General features: G+C 42.5%; 1 protein-coding gene across 15 annotated transcripts in view; it reads left to right on the top strand.

Annotated features, from left to right (window-relative positions):
• mcf2lb (mcf.2 cell line derived transforming sequence-like b) overlaps positions 1–17,536 on the top strand; it is a 60,664-nt gene that overhangs the window by 36,566 nt on the left and 6,562 nt on the right. For 6 of the 15 annotated variants that reach the window (XM_049594448.1, XM_049594438.1, XM_049594439.1 and 3 more), the window contains exons 5-29: positions 3,480–3,599; positions 4,006–4,122; positions 4,510–4,659; positions 4,776–4,900; positions 6,945–7,059; positions 7,172–7,291; positions 8,792–8,983; positions 9,072–9,263; positions 9,362–9,521; positions 11,074–11,135; positions 11,232–11,317; positions 11,489–11,555; positions 11,640–11,755; positions 11,855–11,924; positions 12,008–12,100; positions 12,189–12,281; positions 13,540–13,665; positions 13,831–14,052; positions 14,153–14,245; positions 14,483–14,570; positions 14,736–14,805; positions 14,927–15,033; positions 15,392–15,484; positions 17,218–17,283; positions 17,425–17,502. In XM_049594448.1, coding sequence (XP_049450405.1) covers positions 3,480–3,599; positions 4,006–4,122; positions 4,510–4,659; positions 4,776–4,900; positions 6,945–7,059; positions 7,172–7,291; positions 8,792–8,983; positions 9,072–9,263; positions 9,362–9,521; positions 11,074–11,135; positions 11,232–11,317; positions 11,489–11,555; positions 11,640–11,755; positions 11,855–11,924; positions 12,008–12,100; positions 12,189–12,281; positions 13,540–13,665; positions 13,831–14,052; positions 14,153–14,245; positions 14,483–14,570; positions 14,736–14,805; positions 14,927–15,033; positions 15,392–15,484; positions 17,218–17,283; positions 17,425–17,502 — 2,821 coding nt within the window. The remainder of the gene's footprint in view (positions 1–3,479; positions 3,600–4,005; positions 4,123–4,509; positions 4,660–4,775; positions 4,901–6,944; positions 7,060–7,171; positions 7,292–8,791; positions 8,984–9,071; positions 9,264–9,361; positions 9,522–11,073; positions 11,136–11,231; positions 11,318–11,488; positions 11,556–11,639; positions 11,756–11,854; positions 11,925–12,007; positions 12,101–12,188; positions 12,282–13,539; positions 13,666–13,830; positions 14,053–14,152; positions 14,246–14,482; positions 14,571–14,735; positions 14,806–14,926; positions 15,034–15,391; positions 15,485–17,217; positions 17,284–17,424; positions 17,503–17,536) is intronic. The other 9 variants (XM_049594447.1, XM_049594449.1, XM_049594440.1 and 6 more) reach the window with 6 other exon arrangements.

Below are 17,536 nucleotides of genomic sequence, written 5' to 3' on the forward strand. Positions count from 1 at the left end.
CCTCTGGGAGCCGGTACGCTTATCTGTTCATCTGTGTTTTCTCTTAGAGGTGATAAAGAGCTGGCAGCTGTGTGTGGGGGGAGAATCACCCCAATCATCACACAATCTCACAGCATATTGCTTTTTGGTGCTAAAACAATTTGCAGTTGACTAGCACCATGATTCATGTTTTGTTAATGTGAGTTTTCAGGTTTTGCCAGCTTTATTTATATCAACATTTAGCTTCTATTTCAGTGTTGTACAGAAATGTTTATTGTTGAAATGTTTATTGTTGAAGAGTGTTTTGGTTGAACAGGTCTATGATTGCACTGATATACAAAAAGATGAAATGTCTGAGAGAGAAGGGGAGATGTATACCATCATGCGTGGTCCCAAGAGACATGGTAGACTACATCGCTCATTTCAAATTAAATCACGCTTTAATAATCCCACAAGGGGGACTTTTACGGACTGACAGGCTGGTAATAGGGGGCATTCGTCCTCTTTGGAGTGATTCAACCAGGCTGCTAAATGGATGATGATGAAACCTGGCACTTTTCAAGCTTCTGCTACTGTGTGTATTTGTAGCTGAGAATAGTTCATGAGCTAAATCATTGTATTGAGAGATACTGTCATGTATTCACTCAGCGAGGGTGTTCAGTCAGAGTGTATGTTTTGAGGGTGTGTGTCTGTGTGTGTGTGAGAGGATAAGTGAGGATTGAATGTTTTCGCTGTCAAAGGATTCCCTTTGTCTTTTTGTGCGTTAATGACACGTGAGCACACTTGTGTAAACATGTGGTTGTGTGAATGTGGGTCAGTGTGTTTTAAGGAAAAGCTGCCCACCGCCGTGCTTGACTGAGTTTGATCTGATGACAGACGGAAAGTGTGTTTGTAGACTGCTCCTAATTAAGTCTGCAGAGTTACTGTCGATCCCTAAAGCATACCCTCCTCCCTTGTCATGTATCTGACTCTTCTTCGAGGCTTTGTGTGTGTATGTGTGTGTGTGTGTGTGTGTGTGTGTGTGTGTGTGTGTGTGCATCTCTCAGCCTACCATTGACAAAGAACACGTAGACCATGACCATGACTGCCAGCAACCACAGATCCAGGCAGCACGGTTGAATGGTTAGAGGCTACAGTATGAATTTAAAGGGAGAGGCTGGAGACATTCTGTTGTGTTGCAAAGGCCATGAAAAGACAAAAACCAACAAAGCCTTGGAGCATCTCTTAATAATTTCTGTCTCCTCTACTCGGTCTGTGGCCCTTTCCCCCTAAGCCCATTCATTCTTACTGAAGATGTAAATCTTTAATCATGAATACACAGTTTAATTTTTTAAAAGAGGCTACATAATTTCCCCAGATTGCTGGGCACTGCAGTTTTTAGGGATTATTACTCAAATAATCAAATAGTGTATTAGTCAGGGACTATTTTCAGCTGCAAATTTGGCGTACTAGTGAGGATTTATGGTACCCAGTGTTCGTGGGGTTGACTTAAAACTAGTGTGGGGCGGATTGTTTAGCCTCTGGTAATTCTGCTTGCAGCTTTCTCGAACTGCTCATTCAAACAACTTCACACTCAACACTGCAGCTCTTTGGGTCCTGAGCAATACACTTGAAGTCCATGTCTTGCAATGCTGATCTCGCCTTTTGCTAACAGCTAGCTATTTTGTACCAGACTTTTTCAGGAACAAAAGTGTTCATTCTGAGAGTTAGATCACTGCTGCATATATGTAAACTTATTAACTGTTGATTGATCTGCTTCCTGTCTGTCTGTGACCATCACATTCCCCTCACTTGTGATGGTGGGCTGGGAAATCTAATCAATTAATCAATAAATACAAACACTGCTGATTTCTTCCAGTGGAGCTGACATGAAAAATATCTCGGTTCAGTAAATGTCTGCTGTCAGTCAGCCTGGTGAAGGCAGTTTGGCCGGATGCTGTCCTCTCATCTCCCCAGGACTGGACGAGAACAGACAGGTGCTTCTGTGGACAGAGTCGGTGAATGCAGGTCACTGTGGATTGAAAACTATCTCCATGGCAACGTTAGTAACACTACCAATCACATTGTGTGACAAAATATGATTCTGTCTGCGACATGACAGATTCTCTAGCTTGTGTGACATGAAAGAAAATTCAAGCGCCCTGCCGTAAATCAGGCTTAACACCTCTGGTTTCTCTTTCTTCACCTGTTCTCGAATGTACTGTGAGTGATGGAGAGTGATGGAGAGTGATGGAGAGTGAGCCGTGCAGTGTGGTTAATGTGTTTTTAATAGTTTTTGGATGACAGCAGAGCTATATGGCACAGAGGAAAAAGTATATCGAGCTTTGGCTACACAAGAAATACTTGTCAATAGAATCAAATAGGTTTTTAATTTGGATGCTTTCATAAGGATAATATATAGACTCTTGCACAGATTTATCCTTCGGGAAGCCAGTTTCTGAGCATGCTGCACACCATATTCAAAACAGTTAACCATAAATATACTGAATATAATAGCTTTTTTTTGTGTGTTAGCACCTATTACTACCATGTTGTAAAAACAACAGTATGCCCCACAGTAATTTTCCTTTCTCCAGATGGCGAGTGACCGTTTTCACAGTGTTTCTCCTGGTTTTGGCAGGTCAACAAGGACAAACACTGAACTGATCTATTAATTCCATTAACAGTGCCTGTCCCAAGTGGTTTTTATTAACGAAGTATTCATTGTCATTTCTGCTTAGAGCAGCATTCCCCAACTCACTCGGGAAGGGCGGCCAATCAGGCGAAGCAGCCGTTTAGGTCATTAGCTAATTAAAGTGGCATTAACAATTGCATTGCCTCAGGAGGGGAGATCAGTGTCCACCCTCAACCATCATCCAACTGCTATCCCAGCAGTACTTAGTCCGTCAGTGGGTGTCAGTCATGACTATTGAATTGGCATTTTATTGGTGCTATTGGCTCAGCTGAGCGTGTGGTTGCTACATAGCATGATAAATATGAGGAAAATTTATTGAAAGCATTTAGAAAAACATTTTACTTAGTTAGGATATCTTTGCTTTATGCTGAGTGTGCTTTTTAGCAAGGAAGATTTTTCCCTATGCATCAATCCATACCAACTAATGCATCAAAGCTACGACAGCTGAAGTCTCAACGTTGTCAGTGTGGCAAAGAAGACACCGAATCCATGTGTCTGCGTACATCTATGAGTTGGTTGTGACTTCCTCTACCTCATTATTCATGCAGAAGCAGCTTGGGGACATGAAGATTAATGTCCCTGCCACAGGACGGTGCCCAACATCCCCCACGTCTTTCCCATTCTCTTGTACACACTCCATATACATGCTTTAATGTGTTTGAGTGAGAGTTTTCACATGGGATACAAAGGCAGGGATTAATTTACAGGCAGCAGCAAGAAGAGAACATGCCCTGCTGAAGTGTGATGTATAATGGACTCAGGGTGGAGGAGGGTTCTCTCTACTGTATGGTGTATGTGACGGTCTCCATCCACTCTCTCATTTCAGGGCTCTTTCCCAGGGAACCTCCAGCTGGTTCTGGTTCTGAGGCCCACCACTCTCCTGCAGCGCACACTCTCTGACATCCTGTTCAAGTTCAACAAGGATGAGTTCAAGATGAAGGTGCCGGTGCGTACAGTAGAGCATTCACAATTGCTGCATTTTGCTAAACTAGTCTACTGGTTGCGGGAGATATAGCATGTTTTTCACCCAATAACAAGTACATAGTGAGTGTGTGAGGGAGATGATGAAGCCCAGTTTAAGAAATAAGATAATGACCTCCGTTCGGATGTCTGAACTCCTTACCCTATCTCTGAGGCTGAGCCCAGCCACCCCATGGAGGGAACTCATTTCGGCCACTTGTATCCGTGGTCTTGTTCTTTCAGTCACTACCCAGTCTCTTCCCTCTGTGGGCCCAATCCAACTTATACAAGAACGATTTTAACAGAATCCTCATAAATATACATAAAATACTAGTTAATATGATTATTATCAAATGATATGTATGTAATAGCTTCAGGTGTTTCTGTTTCAGGTGATCATGCTGAGCTCAATCACTGAGCTGCACTCCTACATCGACCGCTCCCAGCTGACCCAGGAACTCGGAGGAACACAGGAGTACTGCCATGAGAAGTGGATCTCTCACCGCACTGTATGTACACCGTATACACCACTATAGTGTTCAGCATGGACAATATCATACTGTCCCGCATTACAAGGCACTCTTTGAGTGAGATAAATGAATACAGTGAAATAAATACATGTAAAAGGTAAAGACAAGCTGGATGTGTCAAAATAGTTACTATGAAAGTTAATAAATGATCTTGACATCATTAAAACATGGCCACTACTTTAGGATGAAACCTTCTATTAAAAAAAACAACAAAATTGAAAACACTACTGTAAAAACTCCTCCACAGCATATTATATCGGCACCACCTAAATCTAAAAAATGAAGTCACTGCAAATGTTGTATTTTCCTCATTCACATCATGAGCGTTGCATGCTGACGATGTTTGTTTGGTCCTGTGTGCATCAGGCTATTGAAGGCTTTGCACTGATGGTAAAGAAAACGGCACAGACTCTGCAGTCGTTTGGAACTGAACTGGCTGAAACTGAACTCCCCAATGAGATCCAGGCCACAAACGTCCTGCTGAGCACACACACCACTAAGAAGGACAAAATGAAGGTAACACCGTTAACATACCTGCATTATTAACACAAATATTTTTGTTATTAATACAGCATATTAGTTATGTGTTTGGATTACATCTCTCCACCTGTCTGTGTGTGTCTGTCCTGTAGGAGAATCTGCTGGTGGCTTTAGGTCAGGGCAGCCGGCTGCTGGAAAGCATCAATGAACCTGTGGTGCGAGACCCCGACCACAACATGAACCAGGATGAACTGGAGAACCTGGCTACTGTGCAAAGGTCAGAACCTCTAGAGCTGATAAAGCTGCAGAACGGCTGCTAAAAACAGACTTTGGTTCCTTTATGATCTGCTATGTAATAATCTGAAACATGATCACGTATTTTCACATAATATTTACAAAGACATTTTTGATAAATAATCATCAGTAATGTGGATACAATGACTAAGTGGGCAAAGGCAAACAATAGAACAGCTACAACAGTCTGGTAGGTTCAGCATATTAATAATACAAATAATAATACATTTTATTTCTTAGGCGCCTTTCTGTCACTCAAGGACACCTTACAATGGATAAAAGACAATAAAATCAATTAAAATAATTTAAAATAAGATTACAAAAGAAAATCACAAAAAGTACACACGAGTAAAAACAGTTAGATGTGGATAGGAAATGGGGTTAGTGAAGGGAAAAGGCGATCTTAAACAGGTGTGTTTTGAGTCGGGACTTGAATTGTGATAGTGTACTGATGTTCCTTATTTTGGTGGAAGAGAATTCCAGAGCCGGGGAGCAGAGCAGGTGAAAGCTCTGCTCCCCATGGTGGTGAGATGGGCAGAGGGGACAGTCAACAGAATGGAGGAGGATGATCGGAGGGTGCGAGAGGGAGTGGCGATGTGGAGAAGACTGGAAAGATAAAATTACATCACTTTACTGTAGCACAGCCTTTAAAACAAGGAAAAGAGTGCAATATCGAAGGCAACTGGACTTGAGTTTCTTGCAGATGTTTCACCTCTCATCCAAGAAGTTCTTCTTCAGTTCTATCTGACTTGTGCGGAGTCGCAGGCTTTAAACTCTGTGTGGGTGTGAATCCTTAACTGAGTCACTGAGGTCACACGTGAGCTCTCAGTTCCAGAGTCATTAAGGGCACATGTGAGTCGTTGACCCAACCGGCCATCTTGGGTGTCATTAGGGTTAGATGGGACCAGGTGAAAATGGGTGTTTTGTCGTCTGGGGCAGAATCCCAAGACTGCATTGTAAGTGGGTGATAAATGGTGTCGTAGGCCACCTCCTCTGTTCAACGATGGTCGTTCCAATTTGTCGTTGATAGCTTCTTTCACACGTCTTTCTTTCTTCTCTGGCCAAAACGTTCAGGATTGATATAGCACTTAAAATTACCATGACCTGGATGACTGAAAATCTCCCCCGACAACACCTAAAATATTCCGATATCCAAACTCTAAGACAGTATCTAATTTCAAATCACAGTCGATATGATATCAATATATTGCCCATTTCTCGATACGATACGATATAATATGAGACAATTTGATTATTGTCTTCGTAGGAAATTTGTCTGGGATTCAGGAGCTGCACAAGCATTGCTGCCTTACAGTAATAGTACACGAGAAATGAAAAGCATACATCATAAAATGTATTGCACATAACACCAGCACACAACAGAGCACTGTAAGCAAAACACAACACAACCCCTAAAGCATCAAGCGACATTATTTATAGCAATTTTAAGACATACTTTTGTACTATGGTTGTTTGTGATGGATCTCTGTCATTACAGACAGATTTATTAATAGATCTCCCTTATTTCAAACCATTACATAGCATAACTAGACATTTAAAATGCACAGTGTGGTCATTCTCAGTGTTGGACTGAAGATATAGCGCGATCCTTGTTATTTATCACATTTCACAGCATCTCAGTTTACTGATTGATCCATGTACCAAAGTCCAAAGCCAGCAGACCTTTGTTTTGTTTATTGTTGTCGATGGCAGGTGGTTTGCTCACAGCTGCTTCTGCTCAGCTGTCAGAAGAGTTTTAATAATAGTTGGTGAGGCAGTGTGCTTTGAGGTCAGTCAGTGTGGTATTTTAAGCAACACTAAGGGCACTGATTCCCATGTCAACAGGCATTAGCTCTACGTAACATTCACATACACACAGGAAAGATATCCAGATACCTCAGTCATTATCTCCACTGCATCTTCTACTCTATTTCTTCCTATCCTCACTGCGTTTGGTCCACTCTCCTGCCTGTCTTTAACAATCTACCTCTTCCTGTCCTCATCTCCTTCCCCTGCTCCTCTTTCAGACTGCTCTCTCAGCTGGACGAGACAGAAAGGGCTTTCGATGAGTTCTGGGTGAGGCATCACACCAAACTGCAGCAGTGTCTCAAACTGCGCCACTTTGAGCACAACTACAGAGAGGTGAGCTGGAGCCACTTAGCTCAGGTTAAATAGCAGATACATCCTGGACTCCAACAGAGACCACGTGACTCCTTTTAAACCCTGGAAACTGACTGTGGTGTTTCTGCTGCAGGTGAGGGCTCTGCTGGATCAGGTGTCTGAGAAACTCGCAACCTTCTCTGAGGTGGGGATCAGCCCGGCCCACGCTGACCATATCTTCTGTGAACTCACCACCTATGAGGAGAGAGTCTGTGTAAGTGATACCCAACCACTCACAGTTAAAGCTTTGTCTGAAGCTTGGCATGAAGACATGAGTAATATCTTTGTAACAGCGTTTTTTTGTATTGATTTTGATTGTGTCTGAATAACAAGTTAAGTGTTATATACGGTTATGGTCTTTTACTTATTTACTCTTATTATTCTTGGATTAATTATTTTTTAATGTTCTGTACATCCTTTTATGTGAGCGGATATCTCAGGAACCCCTTTAGGGAATTTTTTCAAATTTGGCACAAACGTCCACCTGCACTCAACTCAAATTTATTTATAAAGCACATTTAAAAACAACAAAGTGCTGTACAAAAGGAATAAGATGCCAAAAACATCACACATGTAGAGACACAACACACACAGGCACACATCAGAGAAAGCCACATCAGGGGGACTCAGACGCTAATGAATATAAGCAGGTTTGGTGCCTGGACTTGAAGGAGTCAGTGGTGGGGGCAGATCTGATTGGGAGGTGGATGCTGTTCCACAGTTTGGGGGCAGACACAGCAAAAGCACGATCACCCCTGAGCTTCAGTCTGGCCCGCGAGCCGTCAAACATACGGCTCGGGGGCCAAAACCAGCCCACCAAACGGTCCAATCCGGCCCTCTTGATGACTTTGCACACCTGATATTGATGCACCTGTAAAGGCTGAAATGCTGCCTCAGAGGCTTTTCCACTCTGACCAGAATACAGCTCTTACTGTGGTCATATTTAAAGATATTAAACATTGTGTACAATATTGTCAGCCAGCAGGTTAAGTCCAAAAGAATCTGCATCAGACTTCTATCTTTAAACTATATGGATGGAACCCTGCTGCTGAGGCACTGACAAAACCTCAGGCTGTAAATGATTTATAAGGCAGCGGATGACCTCACCTGCTTCTGCAACAGCTTCAACTTTAGTGGGAAAATCATGGAAAAAAATCACATGAAATGAAAAAGAGCAGTTGACTGACTGAATGTGGAAAAACTGAGACATGCTGTTGAATTTGCATAAATTTTTCTGATGATATTGCAGGCTGTTCATCATGTGTTTTGTAAATGGAAGAACGTTTTCAGAATCTTTACGCTAAAAAAGGGGAAAATCTGAAGGTGTTGTTATTTTTAACTTATTATGTAATGGTTTTACTGGTCCAGCCCACTGGAATTTAAACTGGGCTGTATCTGGCCCCTCGGGTAAACCAAACCGTTCAAAATTATGCACGCAAACTGGAACAGAAGTGGCTCCCTGTTTATGGTAAAGTAAAGTCAGACATCTTGGTTGCAGCTGGACACAGCACTCAAGAGTTAAGGCTGTTGATGTCAAGTACTTTACAGCTACAAAAACGCACAATCAGTACTGCAAGACTGTCTGAAAAATAAGTCAAAACAAACAGTTTTTTTTTTTACAGACGTCAGACTCATCCACATATGAAGGATTTAGTAAAAATGATTAATAGTTTGAGGGACGACTTAATAACTGTGACTGCGTCCTGGTCCACAGGAGGTGCTGGACAGATCTTCATCACTGGCTCGTGAAGGTGATGAACTGATCCAGAACTCCCACTATGCTGAAGACTCCATTCAGCCCAAATGCACAGAGCTCAGATCAGTCAGTGAGAATGTGAGCAGCAACCTGAGGGCCAAGAAAGACCACCTCCTCAAAGCCATGGAGCTGCACCACTGTTTGGAGAGGGTAAGAACAGAAGACCACACACTCCCGCTGTAGTTCCTTTATCTCGTTATCTGTTTTTTACTGATTCCTCCTCTGCTGCTCTTCTCAGGCTTCTAAATGGGTTGATGATGGTATTTACCTGCTGGCATCTCAGCCGGTGGACAAGTGTCAGTCACACGAGGGGGCGGAGTTAGCCCTGAAGGAGCTGGAGCGCTACCTGGAAAACGCAGGCCAGAACCAACTGACAGACCTCAGTACCATCTGGAGGGAATATGAGGCAGTGCTCAACCAGCAGTTCAGGGTAAGACGACCAAACAAAGAATAAATGAGTTACATAGACAATATACAATAAATAAAATGCTGACAGAAAATATCCTCAACGTAACTTCTGTGTATCAGGACCAAGTGGAGAAGGTTTTCCAAAAGCAGGTGTCCATGCAGGAGATGTTTGACAAGAGGAGGATCAGCCTGAAGAAGCTCGCAGCCAAACAGACCAGGCCGGTGCAGCCGGTGGCCCCCAGACCTGAAGCCTTCATCAAATCCCCCCTCAGCTCACCTGGTCAGTCTCCACACAGCCACACCTGGAGTGTTTATTCCACACAGTTGAGAGCCTTTTAGAGGCCTTTACGCTCTTAATTCTTTGCATGACCTTAATGTTATTCACATTACAAATAGCACTTAAATGTCAATTATCAGACTCTACATTTAGAATATTTTCCACAGCCCTTTAACTCTTGATAAAGCTTGTACTGTACTTTGTTAAACAACATGAAAACTACATTTTAGAAAGTAGAAACAACCCAAATGATCAAAAAAATATTTAAAAAACCCCCCCAGCAATATTAATCACTGAATTTCAACAGTTAAACTTGATTAATTGCACTTTTTATTGCAGGTTTAAAATTCCATAATTTTGTATCTCAAAACAGTTTCAAAGTCCTTATTAAGAAGGTGAAACAATTCTTATCAGAGTGTTTTAATTCAAAATCAAATGAATGCAAAAAAATGTACTTTATGATCTTGACTTTTAAATGTATTTCTTTCAAATCAGTGCTGCACTGCTACAACAGTGTGGTCGAAGAGACAAAATAGCAGCATGCAATTACCGCCCTAAGAGTGTAGACCCATTTTTGTCTTTTTTTTGGGGGGGGGGATGTTTTTGGGGAGACAGCAGGTCAGTGGTATATGACACATGGGAGTGGTATATATCACCTCAAAGCTGGAAATCTGAAGATGAATTTGAGATGCAGTTTAGCACTGTGTGTGAAGCTTTTCTAGTCATAAATCTGTAATAACTTTGCATAAAAAAGTGCATTGTCTGTGCCCAAACTGTTTGGGACCAACACAAAGTGGACATGTCTGTAGAGGAGGGACTCGTGGACACCCACCGAACCCATTTTCATTCAGATATCTTGAGGTGAGAGGTCAAGGGACCTCTGTGAAAATGACCATGCTGTTTTTCCCTCTCCAAAATTTGGCCTAACTTTGGAGTGTAATTATCCCCCCTTTCTAAGAAGCTAGCATAACATTGTTGGTTCCACTTGGTTCCTGAGGTCTTCTAGTTTCACATGAAACCAGCATCATCACTGTGGCTTTAAAAGTCAGCCTTCTACAGCCTCTGAAAATAGCAACATGCGATTAACCCAATATAGTGCAATAATGTTGGGACCATTAACAAGTTAATGCTGACAGGTAGACATATATATTTGTTGTTCTATAGCCTGCAGACAAAGTTATTAACCTTAAAAGCCCAATTATAAATGACATAGATATATGCATATATATACACAATATAATTATGAAGATCTGTCTTTTAAATAACAAAAACACAGTCATAAATCTTTGCTCTATGCCGTTCATAACTGGACTTTTAACGTTATTAACTTGTCTGCAGGCTATAGCACAACAAAGTAGAAAATACTAACAGTAAACATAATTAATTGGCTCTGAAATATGCCTTTTAAATAAACTTGCCTTGCCCAAAACAGACAAAAAAGAAACCATTTCACTGCCTACTTCCTTATCTGCTTCTACTGATGTCAGTAGATGGATGCAACATTTGATTTTTCCTTTAAATTTATCTTGACTTTCTTCCTCCTCCTCTTCCACAGCACACAGAGCACAGCACGACAGAAAGAGCTCCGAGACAGACTCTGGGAACAACTGTGAGAAAGTGAGTGGAGTATTCTGTTTGTCACACACTGCCTGTCTCTAAAATTTGTATTGTCTGCCTCTTATCTTATTGACCTGCTGTCTGTTTTTTTTCCAGGAAAATGGCCAACTGCAGAACGGTGACAGTAACAGCAGACATGCCTCCCTGTCAGAGGAGGAGGAGAACCTGGCGGTGCTCAGGAGGTGAGGGATCAGCTGTGGCTCTTTGATCTGTAATCAAATTACGCAGCAGATGGACTGTGTGAAAATGGTTATCTCATTATCTACAGAGCTGTGCATGTTTTCTGAGTGTGCCTGCAACAAATCCTTCATTTGATCTCCTTTCTACCTGTCTCACTCTCTCCCCGTCTGCAGGCACGTTATGAACGAGCTGCTGGAAACTGAGAGAGCCTACGTGGAGGAGCTGCTCTGTGTATTACAGGTGTTTACTTACTCCATACAATGTTTATTCCTCTCTGTCTTTCACTTGTGCCTTAAATTTCATGTTTCGATTTGTGTGTTGCAGGGATATGCCTCTGAGATGGACAATGCAGCCATGGCTCACCTCATCCCCGCTCCTTTGCAGAACAAAAAGGAGGTTCTGTTTGGCAACATGCCGGAAATCTACCACTTCCACAAGAGGTGAAGGAGCACCATCTGCCTGTCACTGATGGTACTGACATGTTGTCAGCCATCAAAGCTCCATCTCTTTCACCAATAACATGATTTTGTTGTCTCCAGGACGTTCCTGAGGGAGCTGGAGCAGTACACCGACTGCCCAGAGCTGGTTGGAAGGTGTTTCCTAGAGAGGGTGAGTGAATTATGAGACTTGAAGCTCAGAAGATGTGCAAAGAAGTTCACTAAATATAAATTGTTTTCTTCATCTTCCTCTAGATGACAGACCTGCAGATCTATGAGAAGTACTGTCACAACAAGCCTCGCTCTGAGAGCCTGTGGAGGCAGTGCTCAGACTGTGCCTTCTTCCAGGTACACACAGTCAGCACCGTCAGGTTTTTGAATACATATTCTCCTCTGTGTTTTGTTTGACACAATTCTTTTCTTGTTTCTCTATCAGGAGTGTCAGAAGAAGCTGGAGCATAAACTGGGCTTAGATTCCTACCTGCTGAAGCCTGTTCAGAGGATTACCAAATATCAGCTGCTACTGAAGGTATTAGGCCAGGAGCCAGCTACCTTTTTTTCATTATTATTTCCTGTTAACATATAAAGCCTTGGGCCGTCACACGTTGATGACGAGCACCCCCAACTCAGAACTGTTTGGTCTCAGGGGGCCCAAAACCCCTTTCTTGGGGACATGTTGGTCAACATTTCGATCAACCCAACACGGCCCTCTGACATCATCAGTGTGCTGCTCCTATGAGTAGTCTTGCTAGTAGGCTAGAATATTGTTCACTAACTTTTCAGTTGCAGATTCCCGCAATTAACACAGTTTCCCTCCTTTTTTCCATCTTGATCCAGGATAGATTTGGTTAGGTTTATCCAGAACCATCATCATCATCACGCTGGTTCTGGGTAATATGTTTATGTCGACATCAACAAGTGATGGTCCTGATCAACATCAGCGATTCTATCCAGGATCAATGTGTTCATAATGGTCCTGTATCAATATAAACAAATCATCCAGGGTCAACATGGCGATGATGGCTTTGGATCATCATGAATAAGTTATCCAGGACAAATATGGCAAAGATGTTTCTGTATCAAACACATTATGCAGGATAAAGAGGACGATGATGGTTCTGGATCAACAAACATATTATCCAGGGTCAACATGGCAGCGATGGTCCTGAATCAACATGAACACTGCAATCTTTCTGGCGGGAAAATGGAGGGAAAATGTGTCCTTCGCAGGTCTTTGCAACTGCAAACTGACATTATCCTTGCTCTTAAGATTAATAAACAATATTTTAGCCATTGTCAAGCTTACTTGTTAGCATAGCCTACCTAGTTAGCAAGCTAACTCACTAACCCTGCCATAGCTTGTAAGTTTTTGTTCAGTGTCACTGAGAATTTTGTCCAGTTGTTCTAACTTAAATCTGTAAAACTAGCTTAGCTCTGAATAAGCATCAAGGAATTTTTAAGCACAGGAGCAGCACACTGATGATGTCAGAGGGCTGTGATTGGTTGATTGCAATGTTGGTCCTGGAATGTGATGTGGGATGTTGATCCAGGAGCATGTCCTACTTGACAAAATCACATCTTGCGATGGCACAAATAGTCATACAAATATGAAATTTGGCAAGAAATATCCTGACACAAAGTGGAATGTAGCAAAATAAGATTCTGGGGCTTGCTGCCATTTTATTTGAAAATATCACATGCAACATCCCCAAAAAACAAAAAAAAATACAGTTTGTTTAACAAATTCTCATCAAAAGTTGACATGTTCGCTGTGTTTCTCACTACAGGAAATGCTGAAGTACAGCAAGAGCTGTGAGGGGGCCGCTGACCTGCAGGAGGCACTTACCGCCATCTTGGGCATCCTCAAGGCTGTCAATGACTCCATGCACCTCATCGCCATCACAGGATATGAGGTGAGACTTTAACAGGGAACATGCTTTGTGAATCACATAACAGACGCTTTAAACGGGTCAAAATAAAGACAGAGAGACATGATGAGCGTAGTGTTAGAATAAGACAGGAATATTATTACAGTAAAAAAGAGAGCTGACAGCGTCACCATCTCTTTCTTTTTTCAGGGTAACATGAGTGAGCTTGGTAAGCTGCTGATGCAGGGGTCATTCAGCGTGTGGACGGAGCACAAGAAAGGTCACGCCAAGGTGAAGGACCTGGCCCGTTTTAAACCCATGCAAAGGCACCTCTTCCTCCATGAGAAGGCTCTGCTGTTCTGCAAGAGGAGGGAGGAGAACGGGGAAGGCTACGAGAAGGCTCCATCGTACAGCTTCAAACAATCTCTGAGTGTGAGCAGCTCTACGGTGACAGTGTTGGGAATGATGCTGCATTTATGTCAAATTGTATTCATATTTAGAAAATTAATTTTTACCTTGCTTATTTTTTCAGATGAGCGCTGTGGGCATTACTGAGAATGCAAAGGGAGACAACAAGAAGTTTGAAATCTGGTGCAACTCCAGGGAAGAGGTCTATATTGTTCAGGTATGTTAACACATACAAATTAAGTCTGTTGATATTTTACTTTTTTTTTTTTTACGTTTGTCAACAAATCCCCAAAATTTAACCCAACCAATGGCCATGTATACTTGGTAATATCATGCATCACGGGCAGACAAGTGGACAGCTTCACGTACAGACATTTGAATGTCTCCCTCCAGTTATCAGTGGTAAGCATACAGCAGTTTACACATTAAGATTTGTTTAAATGTCTCGTTTCAGGCGCCCTCGGCTGAAGTAAAGACCACTTGGGTAAATGAGATCAGGAAGGTGTTGACAACCCAGCTGGAAGCCTGCAGAGGTACAAAGAGTGTGTACTCTAAAACCTATTTGTAAATTTAATGTTCACACTTATATCCATGTTTAACCAGAAACACTAATATTTTATCAGTGATGCAAATGAAAGCAAAATCTTGCAAAATGTTTCATCATTGGTGTTTTGAAGTGGTTGTTCTTCCTCTCTGTGATTCTATAGCCAGCCAGCAGAGGGCACCAGACCAGGTTTTCCAGTTCTCCCCTGTGCCCAGTGGGACCGTAAATCTCAGGTGAGTCTGTATTCCCCACTTCATCTAATTCAATCTCACAACTCAAAGGTACAGTTTGGTTTGTGGGATTATTTGCAGAGGCTGTTGAAGCTTCTTATGCTCCACTTTTGTTCGTCTACAGTCCGTTCAAGTCGGGTCAGAAGACCTTGAAGAAGGGAGAGGAGAAGAAAGCTGAGCCCTGCAGCCCTGATGCTAACTCCTCTTCTTCACCAAAGCCCACGGGAAAAGGTGAGTAGAGAAACCCAGCCTTTAGAGCATGTTATTGTACAAACTGCACTTATTGTGTACCTCTGTGACTAACCCATGCCTTAAAGGAATACTTCACCCCCCAAATGACCATCTGTATATCAAGTACTCACCTTGTGTTGTGTTGAAAAACAGAGATGTATTAACAGATTTAACACAACATGGATTGAGTAATCGATGTACAAATGGTCGTTTTAGGGGTGTATCATTGCTTTAACTTCCGTCTTTCCCGCTGAATCATATAACTTCCCTTTTTATTCCTTTTCTCCCTTCACACGTACTTAACTCACCCTTCCTTCCTTCCTTCTGTTTGTCTGTCCTGTCTCTTCCTCTGGGTCAGATGAGGCTGTGACAAGCCCTACCTCAGACAGAGCTGCTGTGGCAAAAAAGCGCTTTACTTTACAGGGCTTCAGTAACCTCAAAGCTCAGAAAGGTAACTGCAAGCCATCCAGTCAATGTCATCATATCCAAAATATCATCATCCTCTGCATTTATGAGAATAAAATGTTTATTTCTCTTAAGAAGAAGTCAGAGAATTTCATTGCATCTTTTAAAGAATACACTTCTTTGCCTTCTTGCCAAGAGTTAGATGAGAAGTTAGATACCGCTCTCATGTCTAAGAGTGGTATCGATCTTCTCATCTAACTTACAACAATGAAGTTAACCCAAGTCTCTAAAGGACAAAATGAATACAGATGTCATCCACTTCAAGGATGTTTGGTCAGTAGGTCAAACACTGCATGCTTCCCTCCACAGAGTCCCCAACTACTGATGATAAAAGTTTTACGTTACCATCCATGACCATCTTCCTGTCAGCAGGTATCACACAGCTCTAGACCCTGATTTTATTCAGTCAGGCACAACGCCTCTTTCAAAGCTTTGACGCTTCATAGTTGGAAAAGCACAGGTGTTATTAATAACATTACCAACAGCTCTGTTCTGTTGAAGTGTCTCGGTAAGGCTGGACTTTTAAAAAGACAATCACATCAAACCAATTTTAGGCACTTTGAATCGGCTCCCTGTATGATTTGGGATTGATTTAAGATATTCTTGAGTACCTTAAAGTATATCTATCCATCCATTTTCATCCACTCATCTGGGGCTGTGTCGTGATCCCTCCACTTATGACCCACTAGTAGTGTGTAGGGGTGTGTTTATCCGTAAACACATTTTCTGTGTTTGACATTTACGGGCGTGTACACCCACAGCGCTCAGGTTAGGGCTTTATGAAAAGGTAGCGACCAGGTGCCAGACTGTAAGCAGCAGGCAACCAAGAGACACAGTGCAGGAAAAAAAATGCAAATATAGTGAGCTGAATTGCAAATGAGAGTGACTTCGGGGTTGGCTGCTACTTTCAATTTCAGGACAGAGCTTTTGCAATCCAGGCCTTGAGGCTTACATGTGGTTAGTATTGTCGCCTCACAGCAAGAGGGTTGCTGGTTCGAACCTAGGTGGCACAGGCCCTCTGTGCAGAGTTTACATGTTCTCCCTGTGTCAACATGGGTTTCCTCCAGGTACTCCAGCTTCCTCCCACAGTCCAAAGACATGCAGGTTAATTGGTGACTCTAAATTGCTCGTAGGTGTGAATGTGAGTGTGAATGGTTGTCTGTCTCTATGTGTCAGCCCTGTGATAGTCTGGTGACCTGTCCAGGGTGTACCCTGCCTCTCACCCAATGTCAGCAGGGATAGGCTCCAGCCCCCCTGTGACCCTCAACAGGATAAGCAGTTATGGAAAATAAATGAATTATTATAAGTCGTGACAGTGTGATAGTGGGCCAGCATGCACTTAACAGGACCCTGAAACTGAAGCAAGAAAATGAAATTCAGTCATCATTTGGTTTATTATTCACACCTGTGCTTTTCCTACTGTGACGTATCAAAATGACTTCTCTGAAAAAGGTCTGTGTTGCTGAACATTTATCTGCACTTTGCAGGTGCTCTCCTTAATAGAATTAGTTTTCTCCCTCTGTATTAGTCGTCTTTCCTCCACCTTTCTGATCCAGGTGTTGGTTTACGTTGTCGTTTTAGTCAGAGCTCATAATTTCCTGTTTGCCATGTGACCTTTGTGCTTATCTTATCAGAACGTGCCTTTTGAATCTCAATATTTTTTATTTCTTCCTTGATTCAACAACCCTCCTTGTCCCTCTCTTTTCTTCCTTATGACAGGATCTCCCACGAGCCCTGATCACAAGACGAAACGCCAGAGTGACCCCACGCCATTTGGCTTCAAAGGTAGTTAAACAATAACTGCACACTCTCCCTGTCTGGTTACTTGTTCATCCATTATCCCTGAGCACAGCCTCAGTCTTAACAGTGATGCTGTAGCTGCTGCAGAGGGAGTGACTAGCTGTGTTTCTATTGCCTGTCCCTCAGATGCAGGTCCTCCCCCGCTCCAACTGAGCAGGGCCAGGTGGTTCAGCACCTCTAATCTCTTACAGACAAAGTGGAGAGGTACACTGTGTTGGGCCCACTGTTTCACTCCACT

This window comes from Epinephelus fuscoguttatus, linkage group LG13 (genome assembly GCF_011397635.1).
Source record: "Epinephelus fuscoguttatus linkage group LG13, E.fuscoguttatus.final_Chr_v1".
NCBI lineage: Eukaryota > Metazoa > Chordata > Actinopteri > Perciformes > Serranidae > Epinephelus > Epinephelus fuscoguttatus.